General features: G+C 45.2%; 1 protein-coding gene across 1 annotated transcript in view; it reads right to left on the reverse strand.

The window, feature by feature from the left end:
* Positions 1-15112, reverse strand: part of sept12 (septin 12) — a 66683-nt gene extending 51571 nt beyond the window's left edge. The window contains exons 1-2 of the mRNA XM_035397314.1: positions 14819-15112; positions 41-1762 (exon numbers count right to left, since the gene is read on the reverse strand). Coding sequence (XP_035253205.1) covers positions 41-1762; positions 14819-14873 — 1777 coding nt within the window. The 5' untranslated portion in view covers positions 14874-15112. The remainder of the gene's footprint in view (positions 1-40; positions 1763-14818) is intronic.
* Between the last annotated feature and the right edge of the window lie 3070 nt (positions 15113-18182).

Below are 18182 nucleotides of genomic sequence, written 5' to 3' on the forward strand. Positions count from 1 at the left end.
GGGTTAGCAAAAACACATTCCTGCTGATTGCAGCTCTTACCTTCCTCTCTCTCCTTCTGTTGAAAGTCTGGCCCCTCCGCCTTATCTTTGTTGCCCTGGCGATTGTCTTCCTTGGGCCCGGGCTCTGTGCTGTCAGCCTGTGAAAAGGAGGCGATCCTCTGGAGAATGGATCCTACACTCTCATTTGCCTGTGGCACTTCCTGGCTGGGTGACACTGTGTTCTCATTGGCTCCTGGTATTTCCTTTTCTGGCGATTCTGTGCTCTCATTGGTCTGTGACAATTCCTTATCAGGCAAAACTACGTTCTCATTGCCCAGTGGCACTTCCTTATCAGGCAAATCTATACTTTCATTGGCCTGTGGTCCTTCCTTTTCAGGCAATCCAATGCCCTCATTGGCCCTTGGCAATTCCTTATCAGGTGATTGTACACTCTCAGTGGCCTGTGGCACTTCCTTATCAGGTGAGACTATGCTGTCATTGGCCTGCGGTGCTTCCTTTTCAAGTGATCCTACACTCTCATTCGTTTGTGGTACTGCCTTATCAGGCGAAACCATGCTCTTATTGGTCTGTGGCACTTCCTTGTCAGGTGATCCCATGATCTCACTCCCCAAGCTTGGCAATTCTTGGCAGGTTTCTTTGGAGACATTTGGGGATGTGGGAGGTTGTGGTTCTGAGGGGATAAGCTGGACAACCTGCGGCCGGGTGATCAGAGTGAGCTCAGGGGTCTGGGCTGGGGAGAGTGGGACTGGTGTTGCGGTGACAGCTGGCACACGGAATGGCCCTGGGGCTATAACGGGCTCAACCATTTTGCCATTTCCAGGGGACAACCCCAGATCCACCCCACTCGAGCCACCAGCAGCAGGCATGGAGGGGCCAGCAGGAGCAGGGGAGGAGGCACCGGCTGGTTTGGGGTGAAACCGTAGCGGTGGTTTGGGGGGAGAGGGGGTCTCAGCGGGGGGTGCCTGAGGCTTGGCCGCCAGGTTCTCCAGATCCAGGGGGAACTTATTAAGCTTGGCCACCTCTTTCGGTTTTGGGGTCAGGTGGCGGAGCGAGGAGACGGCACCCTGTTGGCGGCTGGCACTCCAGGTCGCTCCCGTCTGGCCAAACCTGTCAACTAGCGAGGCTACGCCCCGGCTGCCACTGCCCTGCAGGTCCAGTGAGGGCATGGAGCCGTGGATTACCGCTACAGGTTCACCAGCTGGGACCGACGACACCTCTACCTCTGAGCGGAACACATTCCCATGGGAGGAGAACTTTTTGAGGGCTGGGCCAACCAGCCCCGTGGTTTTGAACTCCCGTCTTCCCATGGGCCCCTGGGGCAGGCCACCCGAAGAGAGAGTGCCAGAGTGACTCTGTTTGGACAAGGAGGCCTGGGAGTCCAGGCTGGAGGAGGAGCTCCGGAGGCTGTCGTTGTGGCTCCCCAGCCCAGAGGAGGAGGAGAAGCCATTGGGGTTGAACCTGCTCTGGAAGGATGAAGCTCGGCTGATTCCCGAACTCGCATTCCCATTGGCCTTGACACCGACCTCTGCTGTCCCCCGGTTGAAGGACAGGCTGGTGACGATCTTGTTCCTCAGCACCGGGCTCTGGGCAGGGCTAGGGTTGATGCTGATCCGCGATTGGTAGGGTGGAGGAGTGTGGTTTGCTGGCCCTCTTCCATCATTGGTCTTGTTGGAGTTGGGGGTGGGGCTGAAGGGAGAACTGTGTGCAGGGGAAGGAGAGTATGCAGGGATCTCATCCTCAATGTCAAATGATCTCTTCAGTGCTGTAGAGGAAAGAGACAGACATTAAATGTGGTGTTAAACTATTTCAGTTCATAGTACCTTTACTTACTATAATATTCAAAATGTAAACTGGATAGCTAGGTCCAGAGACATTTTACATGAAAGCTTTATTAGATGTTTGAATGAAAGCTTTATCTTTTAGTGAGAGCTGATTGATGTTATGACACACAAGCTTACATGGGAGAAACATTTTTTTCCGTTTACCTTTCCGAGAAGATATGTCATTCATCCTGTGTAAGTATCTTTCGAGAACCTCACTATGTTTTTTATGAAAGAAATGTTGAATCATGCATCTCACGTCAGTTGGCTTTGCTCTTACAAAATGCCCTTTGTTTTACAAAACAAAAACAGACGTTTTTTGTGAAATGGAAACTTCACAGGACTCTTTGAAAAAATGAGTCCCTGGTCTGCATGTGTGTGTGTGTGTGTGTGTGTGTGTGTGTGTCCTTGTTGAAACGTAGGATTTTGAGCCAGATACAGGTGAGCTCCAGTAGAAACCTGTGCTGAAGGCCATGTGTCATTGCCGTGAGGCTCCGCCTGGTCCACATCAAAGCCTGTGACACTGAGAGCCCTTTTAATGGTAATACGGAAATGAAACAATAACAGTAATTTCCCAGATTTCTTAAATGCGGGGGGTGTGAGGAGAGCTTTGACACTGCAAGAGCCCACAGGTCTATGTTCAGACAGATGGGAGCCCTATATCAATACAATTCTGCCAGACGCATTGTTAGAGAGGCCTAGTCCTAATTACAACCCAGTCCATTTGATCTGCCTTTGAGCTTCCCACATACGAAGACCCCCCTGGCTGGTTAGCTGGGTTATGGGGGATCTCTCTGGGGGGTTGTTGGCAGGGTTGTGTGTTTGTAGAAGCAGGGGGTTTTCCCATTGGAGAAATGGAACCAACACTGTCATGTACTCGAGCCACAGTAAAAACCCTCACTGTTCTATCACCTCTGATAGAGTACATCTTGCACAAATAGGGTATATTCTATCCCTTTTTGTTTTACTCATGCAAACTCTTTTAGTTTGCTTAACATTGACCATTCTTCTATGCAAAACTAACTGAACCTGGTAAGACACAGTACTGCCTTTCCTTTGCATTTCCTGCAGTCACAGCTGTAGCATGTGACTCCACACTTAACATTACTGTCTTCTGGAGGCAAGATGGCTGCCTGGACTTTGTCTGAAAAGCTGTTGGCTGAGGCTTCTTTCCTGGACAACAAAGTAGACTTCCTGTCTGCTGCTTTGGTGTCATCAGAGATGGCATTGTGCTCCTCCCCTCCCTTCCGTGATTATCTCCTCAGTTTTTAGTGAGGACAGCTCTGGAAACAGCGTGGATGCAGAGCTTTCTCACTCCGCTCACAGCTCATTCTTCTGGTGTGGCTTATATAGCCAGTAGGCTGAGACGATATACATCAAATACATCATCGAAAACCACCTGGAGCCAGCAAGCCAGCTTGGTCCCAGTGTTACAGTGGGGATGGGGTGCAATGAGCCAGCCTGGTTCCACCTCTGCAGCCAGTTGCCAGTTCTACAGTGGTAAATGACTATCTAGGTTTTAAGTGTAAAATCAAGAACAGTCAAACTTCCTGCCAGACTAGCCGGCCACCCTACCCATTACAACAAGTGATAACATGCCTTGCCTGTCCCACACAGGAAGTGCTTCAGAATAAACTGAAATGTTTTGGATCACAGACAAATGAGCCAGTGTAACAGATATCCAAGCTTCCAGCCCATCCAAGTGAACGCCCAGGTATTTTTACCATGTAAATCAGACAGGATGTTGACTCTATTAAAAGCTGTAGGCCTCTGTTTTCTCCAGCAGAGGGCTGACGTTTGTGGGCTGTGTGACGTTTGGAGACATTTTGTTCAAAACTGGTAGACGTGGGCCTGCATTGACTCAATGTTCATCATTAACGTTGACTTAGAAAATAAATGCACGCGGTAATGCTTTCCTTCACAAACACAGTTTAATAAGTTAATTATGGTGGTTGCTGAACTCCCCAAACTGTAGTCAAGAAAAAATAACATAATTGTGAGTCATGGTTAAGGACAAAAGTTGATTTAATTCAGGCTCAGAGTCCATATTTATAAAGCATCTCAAAGTATGAATGTTGATCTTGGATCAGTTTTGCCATTTTTTTAAAGGTCCATAATTATTTTGAAATGTAAAGCATTTGTACCACTAATTTATCATTCTAACATACTGGATTTCTAAAACCAGGCCTGTTCAATGCCTGGCTACAGGATTTTCAACTCCAGACAGGCACCAATCCCACCCACTTCAAATAATAAGTCTTCAGTGAATATATGCAGCTTTTTCCCCCCAATTATGAGGGGCTGAGTATCCCTCTTCCGGACAGATGCAGACGCGGTTTAAAATGAATGAGACCACTCATCCTGCAAGCCGTTTTAATAGCATAAACAGAATCTGGTTATTAATGTCTCTTTCAGGGCTTGAGAAAGGTGTGAATCAGGCCTTGGGAGGTCTGGCATCGCTGCAGCCCCCTTCAATTAGTTAATAGCCTGTCTCATCCACACCTGCTCCCCCCAGCTCAGCGCATCTTAATCCTCTTCCCCTGTCGTGCCGGAGCGGCGGTCTCTATTACAGCCTGTACGTCTCGGCACCAGCTTTGAGGGGGGCCCATTCCCGTCTCCGCGGGAGACCAGTAGACGGATAAGAGTGGGTCGGTTGGCTTTTCCAAGAATTTCCTCCAAGATGATTAGAAGCAGGATTTTTTTTTTTTTTTCGAGCTAAAATGGAAGATGTAAGAGAAGAAACGCGTCCAGATCCAGAACATATTGGAGCGCGTCCCCAACTGCAGGGGAGAAAAAAACGGAAATGCATTTAAAGGATGTTGCTTGTAAAAGCTCTGCTGGGGGGGAGGAGTTTGCGTTCGCTGGGAGAATGCTGGCTAATATTTTCTGCGCCAGTGTTCGGCTGCAGAGTTGAGGACATATTTCTGCATTGTTTGAAAAATGTCATTTAAAAAAACCACAAAGGAACATTAGACAAAAAAAAAGAAAAAAAACGGAGCGCATGCTCTGTGAAATCGGCATGTGCTGTCTCATACTCTCATTCTCTTGGGTACAAGCGGCCATTGGTAAACCGCGCCAGATCACCCTGCCCCTTTGCCAGTGAACGGGCCGGTCGTGCACAAAGAGCCAATTCACAGACCGACTCGGGGGGGGGGGTGTCTGAGGTCAGGGTCAGATTACAGTAACTTCCCCAACTCCCAACTTCTTACCCAGAATCCCACCGTCATTCTGAGTTTGCCTCCTCGCACAGAGGAAAACTGACTGCCATATAAAAGCAGGGAGAGGGAAGTTTTCGCTGCTCTGAGCTGCTCTGAGCCCGTAAATCAGCCCCATAAAACCTGCCGTTTTAGTGTGTGATTGACACATTCAAATAAATGCTGCCCCGGGCACCTTATCGATTATCATAGACACTCTTTCATGTACTTGCGTGTTAGATACCCACTGCTTTTGGACAAAGGTGTCAGATGTGTCTACATGTCCAAAGTTGGGGCTCCTCGGACATAGGACGACCTTCATAGCAGTCTTCAGATTAAAGGAATTTAGGAGATGCTAAGTGAATATTGACCTTCAACATGTTGCCTTCTCAGGGTTTATCAGCGGTTTCTGAGGCATTTCTTCCTGTTAGCGGGTGCTACTAATTAACAGCGAGTCCGAGCCACTAAATCAAATGAGGTGAGTGAATGGAGGGTACAGTAACTCCAGTGCGAGCTCCATAAAGCAGCTGCAGGAGATTTAACGGCCATTAAACCCGTGTCAGCGTGACCTCTTTCAGCACCTCCACAGACGCGCAGCTCTCTCTCTCTCTCTCTCTCTGCGTTTGAAATTTACTGCCGCGCCGTTCGCCTCTCGCAAAGGGCGGAAGTGTTTGCTATTGAAAACGTTCGCGTTTGAAAATCCCCCGGCAGGGTCTCCACGGGTGATCAGGTGGTTTCATTAAGGCTCAATTACAGGGCAGAGACATTTTAAATCAGCCAGGAGACGCGCGCTCGCTCTCGTCCACACCGCACGGCGCGGTGAAGGCCTTTTATAATGGCATCTGCCTCTCGAGCCGGCCTGAGCCGCTTCCTGAAGCCTGATCGAGGGAGCGCGGGGAGGGACAGCATCAGGTCATTACTGGCACCCTCTCAAATTCTCCTGGGTATAATTGCTGCCGCGGTCGAGCGTGATAGTCGAACGCTCACTGCTTCCGCGTCTCGGCACTTTCCCACAGGTCTGAAGTCTTAAGTTACACACCGCGCTGCGCTGCGCTCTCACAGTCTGACAGGAACGAGCCTCTGTTTAAAGGAAGACTTGAAGCCTGTAATAGGCGGAGCTTCAATGTGCTGTCAATCACCGATTCATATGAACCAATTCAATTACTCTGCTTAACATCAAAGCGTGTTGGTCTGAGTCAGTGTAGCTGCTTCATAGCACTGATCACTGTGGCTGCAGTCCATTTTGCTGAATGTTCTGCCCTCAAACTGCCCGAGCAGGATGTGCTGAATCACCCAAATAACACAAATACACACTAGTTTAGCAAGGCTACAGAGTGAGGTTAGAGAGTAAATTATTTTTTCATTATTTGAGTTGTGGTGAACTGGTCCGCCACTTAGAAAATTGTCACAGGAAACCGTATATCATCATGATATTGTTTGCTGTGCAGTTTCTTGCTTGTTTAACTTTGTGCAGTTCTTACATTTTGTATATGATTCACTTTCCTCATTCTGTGGGGCATAAACCCCCGCTCTTCCATCACTATTTAAAAAAATAAACAATGAAAAAGTAGAATTTGACATGTTGTTCATTTAGTTTCCAATTTATAAAAGCTGTAGTTGTATCACAGTGTCACAAGACATTATGATTGCGCTCCATCTACTCCTGGCCACAGTCAGCACTGGCAGGGCCAGGATTCAGTTCCAAACTTGGGGCTTGTCACTGTAGCAAGGGCAGGGCTCTACAGTGCTCCCATTTTAGCAGCATTTTGCTCCTAAAAATTTAATTGTGTGTGCGCTAACTGTAAAAATAATTTAGAAGCACTACTTATCTACTTATTGGAATGCATTAGTGTGCTCCTAAATGTTTCAGCTTAGGAGCACATGCGCTCCCTGGAAAAAAAAAATGTTAATGTAGAGGCCCTGAAGGGGCTAGTTCGTTAACTGGATAGGACACTGAAATGATTAGTTTTTAATCTTCCTGTTAAAACGCTATTTAGAAGTCCCACGAATGTGGAGTAACGCTGATTCCCATCAGCGGACAGGCACCGCTGTGAGACAGGCGCGCCGGCACTTAACTGCACCTCATCGCTTTTCCGGAAAGTGTGATCCTAACCTCAGCATCTGACCTGGAAAACACGCCAGGGTCGACCTGGACACCGCTACACATGCACAGCTGACCCCCGGGGGCCGGCTCTCAAAGACCCGACGGCAGGCCCCGCCCGGCCTCACACGAGCGCTTTTAAGGTGGCGTGAATCACCGCCAAACCACCACGAAGGCGAGTTTGTGCATCAGTCACGGCGCCGCCTTAAAGAACAGACCTGCTGATGTTTGACATGCCGTGTGTTTCCAGTGCCGCTGGCCCACAGCGAGCGGGCCGGTGAATTGAGGCACTAAATTAACAGCCTGTTGGTAGCGGCTCTGGCTGAAAGGTCACGGGGGCGGATTTTGGAGAGTGTAAATCACAAACCCCGCTGTTTGTTCCCTGTAGTCCTGTAGGATTCCACTTGAAAGATTTCTAGTAATGGTCACCACCCTTTAGGAATATTCACGAGAGGAGCAAGCTGGGAATGAGCTTCGGCTGCAAGTGACTGGCTTCTACAGTTGCAGTGCTTCAGCATGCAATGAGTAGAATCAGAAACAAGAAAATCTGTATCAGTCACATGGGGTACTGAACATTTGCAAGAACCTGCTTTTTGAGCTCAACAAAGCAACAAACCTTCAGTTTTCAATAAAGCAGAACATTCAGTACCCCCAACCCAAGACAAACTCAACTCAATCCACTCTGCCACCCTTCCAGAAATTGCTTGTTACCACAGTGATGCCCCCAGTGCATTGTGGGAGGTCAATTCCAGCACCAGCCTATAGGAGAGCAACACATGGTCGTCTGGCTGCCAACTGCCGCCCTTCCCTGAGGCCCCAGAGACCAGCAGCCATAGCAACTCCAGTGATGTGCCAAGTTCCTGTATGAAGCCTTTGAAAGCAACAAGACAGTTCCTTGGGAAAACTAAAAACCACAGTTAGTGCCAGGCACCATGTAAATAAGCCTCATTAGGCCTTCCAGGATGGATACGTATTGACATTGATCAGCAAAGTAAGCTCTTTCTCAGAGGTTCATATTTCACATACTAATATCGGAGAAACTTTCCAATTAATCTACACCTGTTATACTATAAAGGCTATACGTTGGGCTATATGATAAGGTACTGATGTATAGATGTATATGCCAGTATTTAGCCTGTATAGTGTTTCCCCCAGACAGCATCCATGTCTGTTTCAAGAGAGAAAATAACATGTTCTTCAGAGGGCTGTAAAGTCTGCCCATCGTAACGCTGCATGGGTGAAAGTTGGCTCTCTCTCTGTTTGGTGTACAGACATCAGGACAGGATGGAGCTTGTCCCAGGAGACTACCCCAACCCCCCATCCCCCTGACTAACCCACAGCCTGACATTCTTCTCAGGTATTTACTGACGACCCCCCACCCCCCACCCCCCCAGCAGCTCAGAGAACAGATCAGGTGTGTTCAGTTTACCTGTGGAAGACAGACTCCACCCAGGCACATCTGGACCCAGAATTCTGAGCAATTTTTTTTTTTTCCCAGGGCCATTGCCTTGGAAACGGTGACACCAAATTTGCTGCCTGAGGGAGGTTTTTGTGCTTTTCCCCATCATTCGTCTCATCTCCTCTTTCTAGAAAACACTTTAGTGGCTTTTCGCAAGTCAAAATACTGTATTACCCCTGACTTAAAGGGCACCTGAGGCTGTCATCTCTCAAAAAAAAAAAAAAAAAATTGGTAGTTTACCATATATTAAACCTGTACTCTGTGTCGACTGGAACTCAAAGTGAATTTGAACATGTCGGTAAACAGTAATTTCCTGAAAATTACCTCCTCCAGACAGTGCTTATTTTGATGTATAGGTCAAATTTTTCAAGAGGTCTTTCAAAAAAAATCATTTCTGCTTCTTAAAATAATAAATAATACGTCACCGTGTAAAAATAAAAAACAAGAGTTCACAAGAGGTGTCTGGTCTTATACTGTGTGGCAAAATGTCTGGGTCCCTAAGCAGAAATCCGTGATTGGGGCAAATTCCTTGTTTTTGTAGTTAGAGGAACAGCCTGGCAACGCTGTGCAATACCTGCATGCTCCCTGGTTTACTCACATTCCTGACTGAAGCAGGTAAAAAGAGGCCGTTAGCAGACCGCTCGGTCAGCCGGCGCGTTCGGCACGCGGGCGAGCCGGTGACTCCCGCACCGCGCCGGCTGCGCCCGAGCGCTTAGAGACGGGCTGTTTGCCTTTGGTGAGACGACGACAAAAGCGCGTGCCCTGGGGTAAGACAGGAAACGCACATAAATCATCGCCGCTGACTGAGAACCGCCGCGGGTTTTTTTTATTTTCAGAGGAACAGTCCTGCACCTTGTTCTCCCTCAGCGGGGGCAGAGTAATCAAACCAGTCCGAGGTGCGCAAACAGCCAAAGAGAATTCTACTCGCGCCCAGCGGAGTCCGGGCAGTTACCGTAACAACTGAATGCCACTGCCGAAATGGCCACATGAACAGCGCGTGCCCCTCCCCCCAGATTACTCTCTGACCCCCCCCCCCCCCCCCCCGCCCCTCCCCACCTCTGCTCCTAAAACATCATCTCCCTTCGACCTGGTGCCCTGAAGCTGGCTGGAATGCAGGGGGGCAAGAGGAATTTGGGGGGAAAAAAGGGACTGCAACACGATCCCTTGTTTTGATTTAGAGGCAGTGGTCAGCGTGAAAATAGGACTGTGGCCCTGCTGAGGACAGCCGAATCAAGCCCCTGCCCCCTATCACCCGGTGTCTGGCAAACCATTTCTATCAGAGCTGGCAGGGCCTGGTGACCCCTTGATTTTTTTGTACTGGACTAATAGTATTTCATGTTTTTATTATCCATTTTTCTGCCCAATTTGGAGGGACCCTCGTAATTGTAGGCCTGTCCCGTTGTGGGTTTCTTTCATTTGGAAGCACTCACACTAGTGTACATGTGCTGTGCAATGTGTGCACAAATGGCTGCCATTTCTGTGGTTTAATTGGAGCCTGAAGATCATTTGTATTTTTTGGAAATAAAAAGTGACAAGCAGTGTTGGGAGTAGCTGAGTTTCTTGAACTACATTTTCCAGTAGTGTATTAACTTAACTTCTTCCAAAATCAAGTTGCATTGAAGCATTTAAGCTTATTTTTTCAACAAGTTTCAAGGTAGCATGGGGGGAAAAAAAACTATCCATTACATTTTCATAGCGCATACAGGTTTTTGAGTAATTTTAGAATAATAACAATACAATTTTCTTGTGAGTACCACCCTCTGATCTCTGACACTGACCTTTTCTTTTTCTGTTTTAGTCTTGATAAATTTGCGCTAAAAATGAACACCCCTCTTCCCTTTCTCGGTCTGAGAGCAAAAGCAAACGTGAGCTGCCAACATGGTGGCCATACTTAGCGTGGTTTATGAAGTGCATTCGTACTACTGACAAATGCCCCCCCGCCCCCCCTCAAAAGAACTTATATGCAGGTCAACAACTACATTTGGCCTGCTAGCCAACATCATTAGCTAGCAACCAGACTGATACTGATACTAATACTAATAATGATAGGCGCGCTCAACCGAACTTCAACACAAGTGAAGCATTTTTTTCCCGATGCGCAGCTCGGCTTGGCTGACTTTAGTGGGGACGTGGTAGATGCGCACTTCGGGTGCAGTCTCACTGAAAAGAAGGCGTGTCGCATTGAATTCCAAGTTAAGCAAATCCTGGTTTGAGGCTTATTCCATTTTAACTGGTCAAAACCTATGGGCCACTATGTGGAATTTCGGCTCACTGGATATTTTTCCCAAGTGGATAACAATGGTTTTACGTGCAGTACTTACAAAATTGATTCAACAATGTAATTTTATGGTGATTTGCACTGCTATGCTCAAAGGAATAACATGAAGAAAAGTGAAAATGACATACATGTCTAAATATTTGAAAGTTACCGCACTTCATAGCCCATTACTAATGAGCTGTAAATATTCTATGCCCCTATCATAAAAACAATCCAACCAACACATTCCTAGATTTTTTTTAATAGACAAAACCACCCTTGTGTGAGTCGGCCTCAAAAGCCTGCAGTATCCAGTTACTGTTCGCATGGACACTTAAAGCTATTCTGCAGCTTTTGCCTCATCCCCTTTTTATCACCATTATTTTGCTTATGACAGAATTATCCAAGCATGTACTGGTTTTTATATGGATGTACAGCAACTGAGCAAAGGCAGAGTTTATTGCTTAATTCTTCCAGCAACTAACATGCATACTGTTAGACTCAAAGCCCCAGAGCTTTTAAAATATTGATGACATCTGTGAACATAATTTCAAAGACTTAAAGTTCTCAAAACGTTCACTTTACAGAATTTTCTGTGCCCATTGGCAAGTAATTAAATTTTGTCTCACACAGCACCATACTCTTTGTGCAAGGCAAACAACTTTCAATTGATTTGAGTTTAATCACTGTAATCATTACAAAGACAGCAGTTTTTGAGTTTGCATTTAAATTGCATGACTTAAATCACAAACTTGAGCTGCAAACTCTTCTAAATACTGCTTATTTTAGCTTTGTTTCCATATCCTAAATGGACTAATGAAAATTCAGCTTGTAAATTCTATATCTAAGTGTGCCAGGGTCTGATATTTCTGACAAGCTATACTTTTATATCTATCATATATCCATTTAAATGAATGGAGATATGGTGCATGTGACTAAAACAGTGCGGTGCAAGTTATCAAACTTGGCTTGCTTAAGCGCTCGCACTATGTTTTGAATGTTATGTCCTCAGAACCGGTTGTGACTTCTGATTCATTCATACATTTAAACCAAAATATTTCAGTAATAGCAGGAGAGCCTGAGAAGGGAAAATGTGGTTGATGTTTGGTTCACTCAGTTTATGACCAGTCTTTCACACATGGTACCAACCTTCCCCAGAATCAAATACATGTGCTTTGTGAATCCATGGCATTTCCATTGGTGGAATTCACAACTACATGGGCCTATGAACGGTTTGGGAAATGGCCCCTTGAATCTTGTCAGCTTAGCTAAAAGGAGGGGCTTCACATCCAAAAGGTCACAGTAATGTAGGTAGCTACATTCTAATAGTCATAATGTAGCTCATTTTCCCTCAGTGGTAGCCTTGCTGTAGCTAAAGTACTCCCAATGTGACACAACTGGCAACCTAGTTAACTACATTTTTTAGTACCTTGTTCAACATTGTTTAAAAGCATCTAGTCAGTGGATGGTACAAAAGGGTTTACTAAAATTGACATAAAAGATGTTTAAACTCTAGAGTGTTTCAATAAATATATTCCAGGTCTTGTCTGGGGGAAGTTTGGAGGAGATCCAAAAATTGTACTTTTGCATTAAATTGGTGCATCACCAGCCTTTAGTGTCTGTTGTAGAGGTGAGTTGCTCTGTTCATGTATGTGATTATCTGGTCATGATATCTTACAGCTTAGCATGAGACCGCTTAAGAGTAGATGTTTTCTAATGTCAACCATCATAAATGTTTCCTTGATGCGTCCAACAAAACCTTTTCCTTGGGTTGTAGTTTACAGGCAGTGCCTTTTAAATATGCTCTGTCTCTAGGCTTGGGACTCGACAGGCGCCCTCAGGTTTTTCACGTTGACTTGATTTGCCGCGCGCAGTCAACTGTCCGTTCTCCCAGCGTGGACGGAGGGGGGAGAATGCTCTGTCGGTTACGCCCAAAAGAAAGGATCGCGAAATGTCTCACGCAACCAGTGGCAAACCTGGCAAGCTCAGCCCTTGGCTTGCTGTGTGTTGACAAGTCCACCACGGACCTTAAGTGGGACTAAACACGGTAAAATGACTCCCGTGCCAGAAAAGGCAGGGGGTGGTATGGCTTAAACCGATTAATGCGACTCTTTCTATATGATTCATTCTAACGTACACCACCAGGACGCTCCAGTTCTTGAAAAAGAAAGCTCACGCCAGAGCTAATTGAGCCTCATGTCTACAAAAGCAGAGCACTGTAGGCTGCATTTCAAAGGATGCCACAGAAAATTGCAGATGACCACAACAATCCTGTCCTTTGACCATACTGACTTTATAGTTGTCACACTTAGTGAATCCCAGTTAAGCAGCCTACATGCTTCTGGCTCCCGGATTGTCGTTGAAAGCGCTCTTTGAAAATATTAAGGCCTTTAATACAAACAATTTAATGGCAGCTATATATACCCTAGTATATTGTGGATTTCCACTTAACACCATAACCATAAATATGTTCTTGTAACTTGGCGATGTTAATGACTTCATGGGGTTATGAGGGTCAGTTCGTCCGTTTATTTTCTTTTTTCTTTATAAAATGATTACTCGGTTGGAAAGGGCTGCCTAATTAGCTCTTGAACAAATGTCGTCATATAAGGCGTGGCCTCACACAGTAATTGGCCGATGAGAATTTGCCAGAAATTCTGTGTTTTGCAGTTGCATTTTATTCTAGGACATTGAAAATGCCAGTGTGTTTTGACCTCTGTGTTCATTAACCGAATAATCACTAGCCTATGGGAATGTGTGTTCTTGTACAAAAAAATCAACACCAATTCTCCAAATAGGTTAACAACATTGGCCGCGCGCGCCCACGCTCACACACGGTCCCTCTCTCTTTGATCATGTTCTTTTCCAGGTTTGGTTTCCTCATTAAAAACACCACCTGTCAAAACATTATGGAGTCTGTCACCTTTTTGTTGACATGGGGTATTTTGTTTTTATATATTTGCCAATTCAGTTACATGTAAGGATAGAGAAATGAACTGTTTACCACTTCTCTTAAGTGAGACTAATCACCACTCCCATGCAAGGACAATTCACTCGCATTGCTAAGTACAGGGCGGGCTGGAAAAGGAGAGATTGAACGTACATAAAGTTTAACCAAAAAAACATGAAAGTGAAATAAAATTCGTATTCAAAAACAGGTTATTTAGTTGAGTGCATGTCGAAAAACTCACTCGTCATACGTTTTGCCGCTTCGCAGATTAGCTCAGTTACAAATGACAGATTTTAGTTCTGAGAACCCATTATATGGTTCCAAAATTCCACAGGTGTAGCCTGACACGACGAGGCTGCGCAAAATGAGGGCTGTGCAATTCCAGTCGAAATCTGATCATGTATAATAGTGTCATGTAAAATAAGTGTCAATCAAATCATCAGTAATCAGCGTGTGCTTTTTCCGGATACATCGGATTGATTTTTGTGCTTGTATCCCACTGCCATTTACTAGAAAAATTCCAGTGAAACTCGGGAGGTCGGCATGAAGTAGGCTATAAAATTAAACACTTCTGTTCGTCCTTTGTGCGAAAACAATACATTTAATTGCGCCGCTCTCGTATTGAAGTTTAATGTCCAGTACCGCTTCCCGCGACGATTAACTCGGAGACGTGAAACATTTCTCCAACGCTCAGAACACACATTCTTCAATTAGAACAACTTTTTCTGTCGTGCCGCCGGTGTTCATCAATATTTTCCCCCCAAGCAGTATATTGTATTCTTGTTCTGTGAAAAAAATGTGTATGAAGAAATTCCTAACCTGAATGGCAGTACTGCGCACATTAATTGATCCTGAAGGGTATAAATTTGTATATTGCAATTATGACGACATCGTTACAGCCTATCAACTGCGACACAGTCGTGCAGGACTCAATGGTCATTGTGTGACTGTATGTATGCATTTAACTATACGGAGATACATGTCTATCACACATTATGCACATTAGTATGATTATTATCGTAGTTTATTTGTATTACCTTCAAAATCGGACAATATCCCCTCCAGATGGTCATTCACAGAAGTATCTGACATCTTGAACTTTCTGCTTCCAGATAACTTTTGACAAATGCGTAATCGCCAAAGTAATTTTTATCAGTTGAAAAACAATCACCTCCTGGCATATAATATACAGTCCCCCCAAAAAAGAAACGTGTCGGCGATATTTACTGCCTTGGTTGCAAAATAAAGTTTCGGCCAACTGCACTTCACATCCGAATACGCGCAGCAATACCGTGCTGCTCACAGACCCTCCGTTAGAAGTTGAAGTCCCACTTCCCTTTAGGTAATCTCAAAAAACCGCCCAGCCCCCTGAAAATCCAACCCCCCACCCCCAAGATTGGTTGGTGGATCACAAGCTCCACGCCTCACCTACACCCCCTACTTGGGGACGTAATCGTTTATTATCCCTTTGCTCCAAAGCTCCGCTCCAACCATTTTGTTTCTTAAAAATTATGGAATGAATGATAAACTCTTGGCTAATAGATATTTGGCATCGTAGATGCATCTTTCGAGTCCCGGTTGAGCAAACTTTAATCCTGCTTGATGCAGTCTCCCACCCGCCCCTCCTTTTTTGAGGGCGAGGAATGTAGGGGGTTATGGAATCAGCGCAAAGCAATTTAATTAGAGTGGATTAGCACGACGGCAGAATTTCTATTGCATTCAGAGTGTCTGACAATGTGATGTTACACCATTGTCCCAAGAAGTTTGTGGATACTACCCTTCTTATTCCTCGCGTGATGTGCTCCTACAGAATAAACGCATTATAAATACATAATAAGTAATTTATCTAATTAATATTTTCATTAACATTGTCATATTAAACGTTTGGCTGCACATGCCAATTTTGAATAGGATTTTAATGGCAAAATCTGTATATTTATTTGAGAAAATATGTTTACGTTTGTATGTGAAAGAAAAAGGAAATGTTTTGTAACGTAATGCATGTATTCTATTGGTTATCTGGGTTCTAGATTTTACAGTGAACTGATATGTGTGTTACTTTAGTCTTACTAGCACATATATCAGCATTAATATCAATACCTGAGCAAGTTAACAAGTGACTGAACACATTGCATACATGCATGTTACAGGTCCAATGGCCCCAAAGCTATTGAACCAAGTTCAAAAGCACTTGTAAAACTGAATTTGTCCCTCGAGAGGTCAAACCAGCACGATTAACCCAAAGGTTTATTCCAGTCATTCAGTTCAGGTTTAATCTATTCTCTCCTCAAATGTGGAAGGGTGAGTGGGTAGGTGTTAATGTGGGCTAGACATGGGGGCTTGTTTAAACGTGTTTATAGAACTAAAACTTTAATTATACACTGATCTACATATGGTCAGTAGCTGCACTTCATCGCCCATTATGAGATAGCCATATGATATACACTAGCATTCTTGCACTGATTCGTATGTAGCCTGCCTCCGCTTCTCTGTACCGAGAAGACAGCACTTTATCTGGATAAACCACAGTGAGCCATTGGAGGCCACAAAATCATGGTGAACGATTTCAGTGCGTGTATAGCGAATCACAGTGGCCCTAAAACCTCTCATTGTATTTTTCATGATCTGCCTGTGGACTGCATGCCATGGCCTAAGTGCATCATGTGACTGGTTCTGGCATACAGGCATTCACTCCATGGGGGTCGGGGGAACCACAAGGACTGGTTGTGAGTCACTTGGAACCAGAGATATACTGTTTTCTAAACTGATATTCAGCTTGGAATGTTTAAGGCAGAAAATTCCATCCCATTGCTGAAGTCACAGACTGTTCTGATTTGCTGCCTTGTTATAAATATTCATGAGGGGGTGGGTGTGGTTAGTCAGAATCTCCATGGCTGGCACACCAATACAGACAGCATGCAGAACTTACATAACATGTAGGCATGGCGAGCCAACTGAATGTGTTTAGGTGGTCTCTGACGGCATGCACTGTAGGGCGGAAGAGGCAATGCATTCTGGGAAACAGCCACTCTTTAGGAATGATGTCACTGCCTTGATCTATCAGTGTTTTCCTGTGCAAAAGTAACTACCTCAGAATTTTTTTCGGTTTCTCTCCAGTTACTTCCTGTCCATTGAGGGTGGATCTCCAAGAGGTGACTGTCTAGTTGGGACTGTGTAGTTGGGATATTGGCTGCAACCAAAGTTCACAAAACCGCAAAGCTGTTTGAGATGCTAATGCCAATGCAACAGAAAAGCTGGTGCTTAGATGTCTTATCAGCACTGATATTCATACCTTTCTCCCTCTTTTGTTTGAGAGAACAATCCCCCCCATTGTGCGCCATCACTGCACATTTTTTCCAGGAATATTTTTCATAACCACTGACCTTTTTTTCCATTTTCCTCTGAAGGGCACATTCTCTGAATAACGTCAATAGTGGGGGAAAATACGGGACACTCCTCAAACTGACTTTTGTCCTAAAAGCTGCTGTGGAGCAGATACTGGAGCAGCAATATGGAGCTAATTGGAGGGTGACTTTCTTGTTAATTTGTTGTTGGCACATGCCAGAGAAGGCCAGCAGTTTTGCGGTTGCTGCTTAGGACTATTTGCATTGTCACAAAAGCCGTTTATGGCCACTTGCCTGCCGGCAGCACATGTAGCCAAGGGGTGTCTTCCTCCTGTGGCTGTATTGGAATGTGAGACCTGGAGAACACTTTTATTGCAGTGATGAGCATTTAACTATTGCCCTGAGTAAGAATGGGTTATCCATAAAAGCAAATTAAACCCAAGCATCTGTTTAATGCACATGGTAAAACATTTTTAGTCAGGTGGCTATACCGTTGATTATTTTTAATTAGACAAAAACCGACTTAAAAGACCTTTAGCTCACAGAGCTGAATGTTACTCGAGGTAGTTGAGGAAGTTTCTCTTTTTGTTCCTGCATGGTACACTATATGACCTAAAGTATCTGGACACCACTTTATCTGGGGCTGTTCATGGTTTGGGCTAGACCCCTTAGTTCCAGTGAAGGAAAATCACAGTGCTATGGCATACAATGACATTCAAGATGATTCTGTGCTTCCCCAACAGTTTGGGGAAGGCCCTTTCCTGTTTCAGCATGACAATGCCCCTGGGCACACACCAAGGTCCATATAGAAATGGTTTTGTCAAGGATGGTGTGGAAGAACCCCATCCAACACCCTTGGGATCAGTTGGAACGCCAACTGCGAGCCAGGCCTAATCACCCAATCAGTGCCCGACCTCACTAATGCTCTTCTGGCTGAATGGAAGCAAATCCCTGCTGCAGTGCTCCAACATCTAGTATAACGCCTTCCCAGAAGAGTGGAGGTTGTTATAGTTAGCAAAGGGTGGACCAACTCTATACTAATGGCCATAATTTTGGA

This window comes from Anguilla anguilla, chromosome 17 (assembly GCF_013347855.1).
Source record: "Anguilla anguilla isolate fAngAng1 chromosome 17, fAngAng1.pri, whole genome shotgun sequence".
Classification (NCBI taxonomy): domain Eukaryota; kingdom Metazoa; phylum Chordata; class Actinopteri; order Anguilliformes; family Anguillidae; genus Anguilla; species Anguilla anguilla.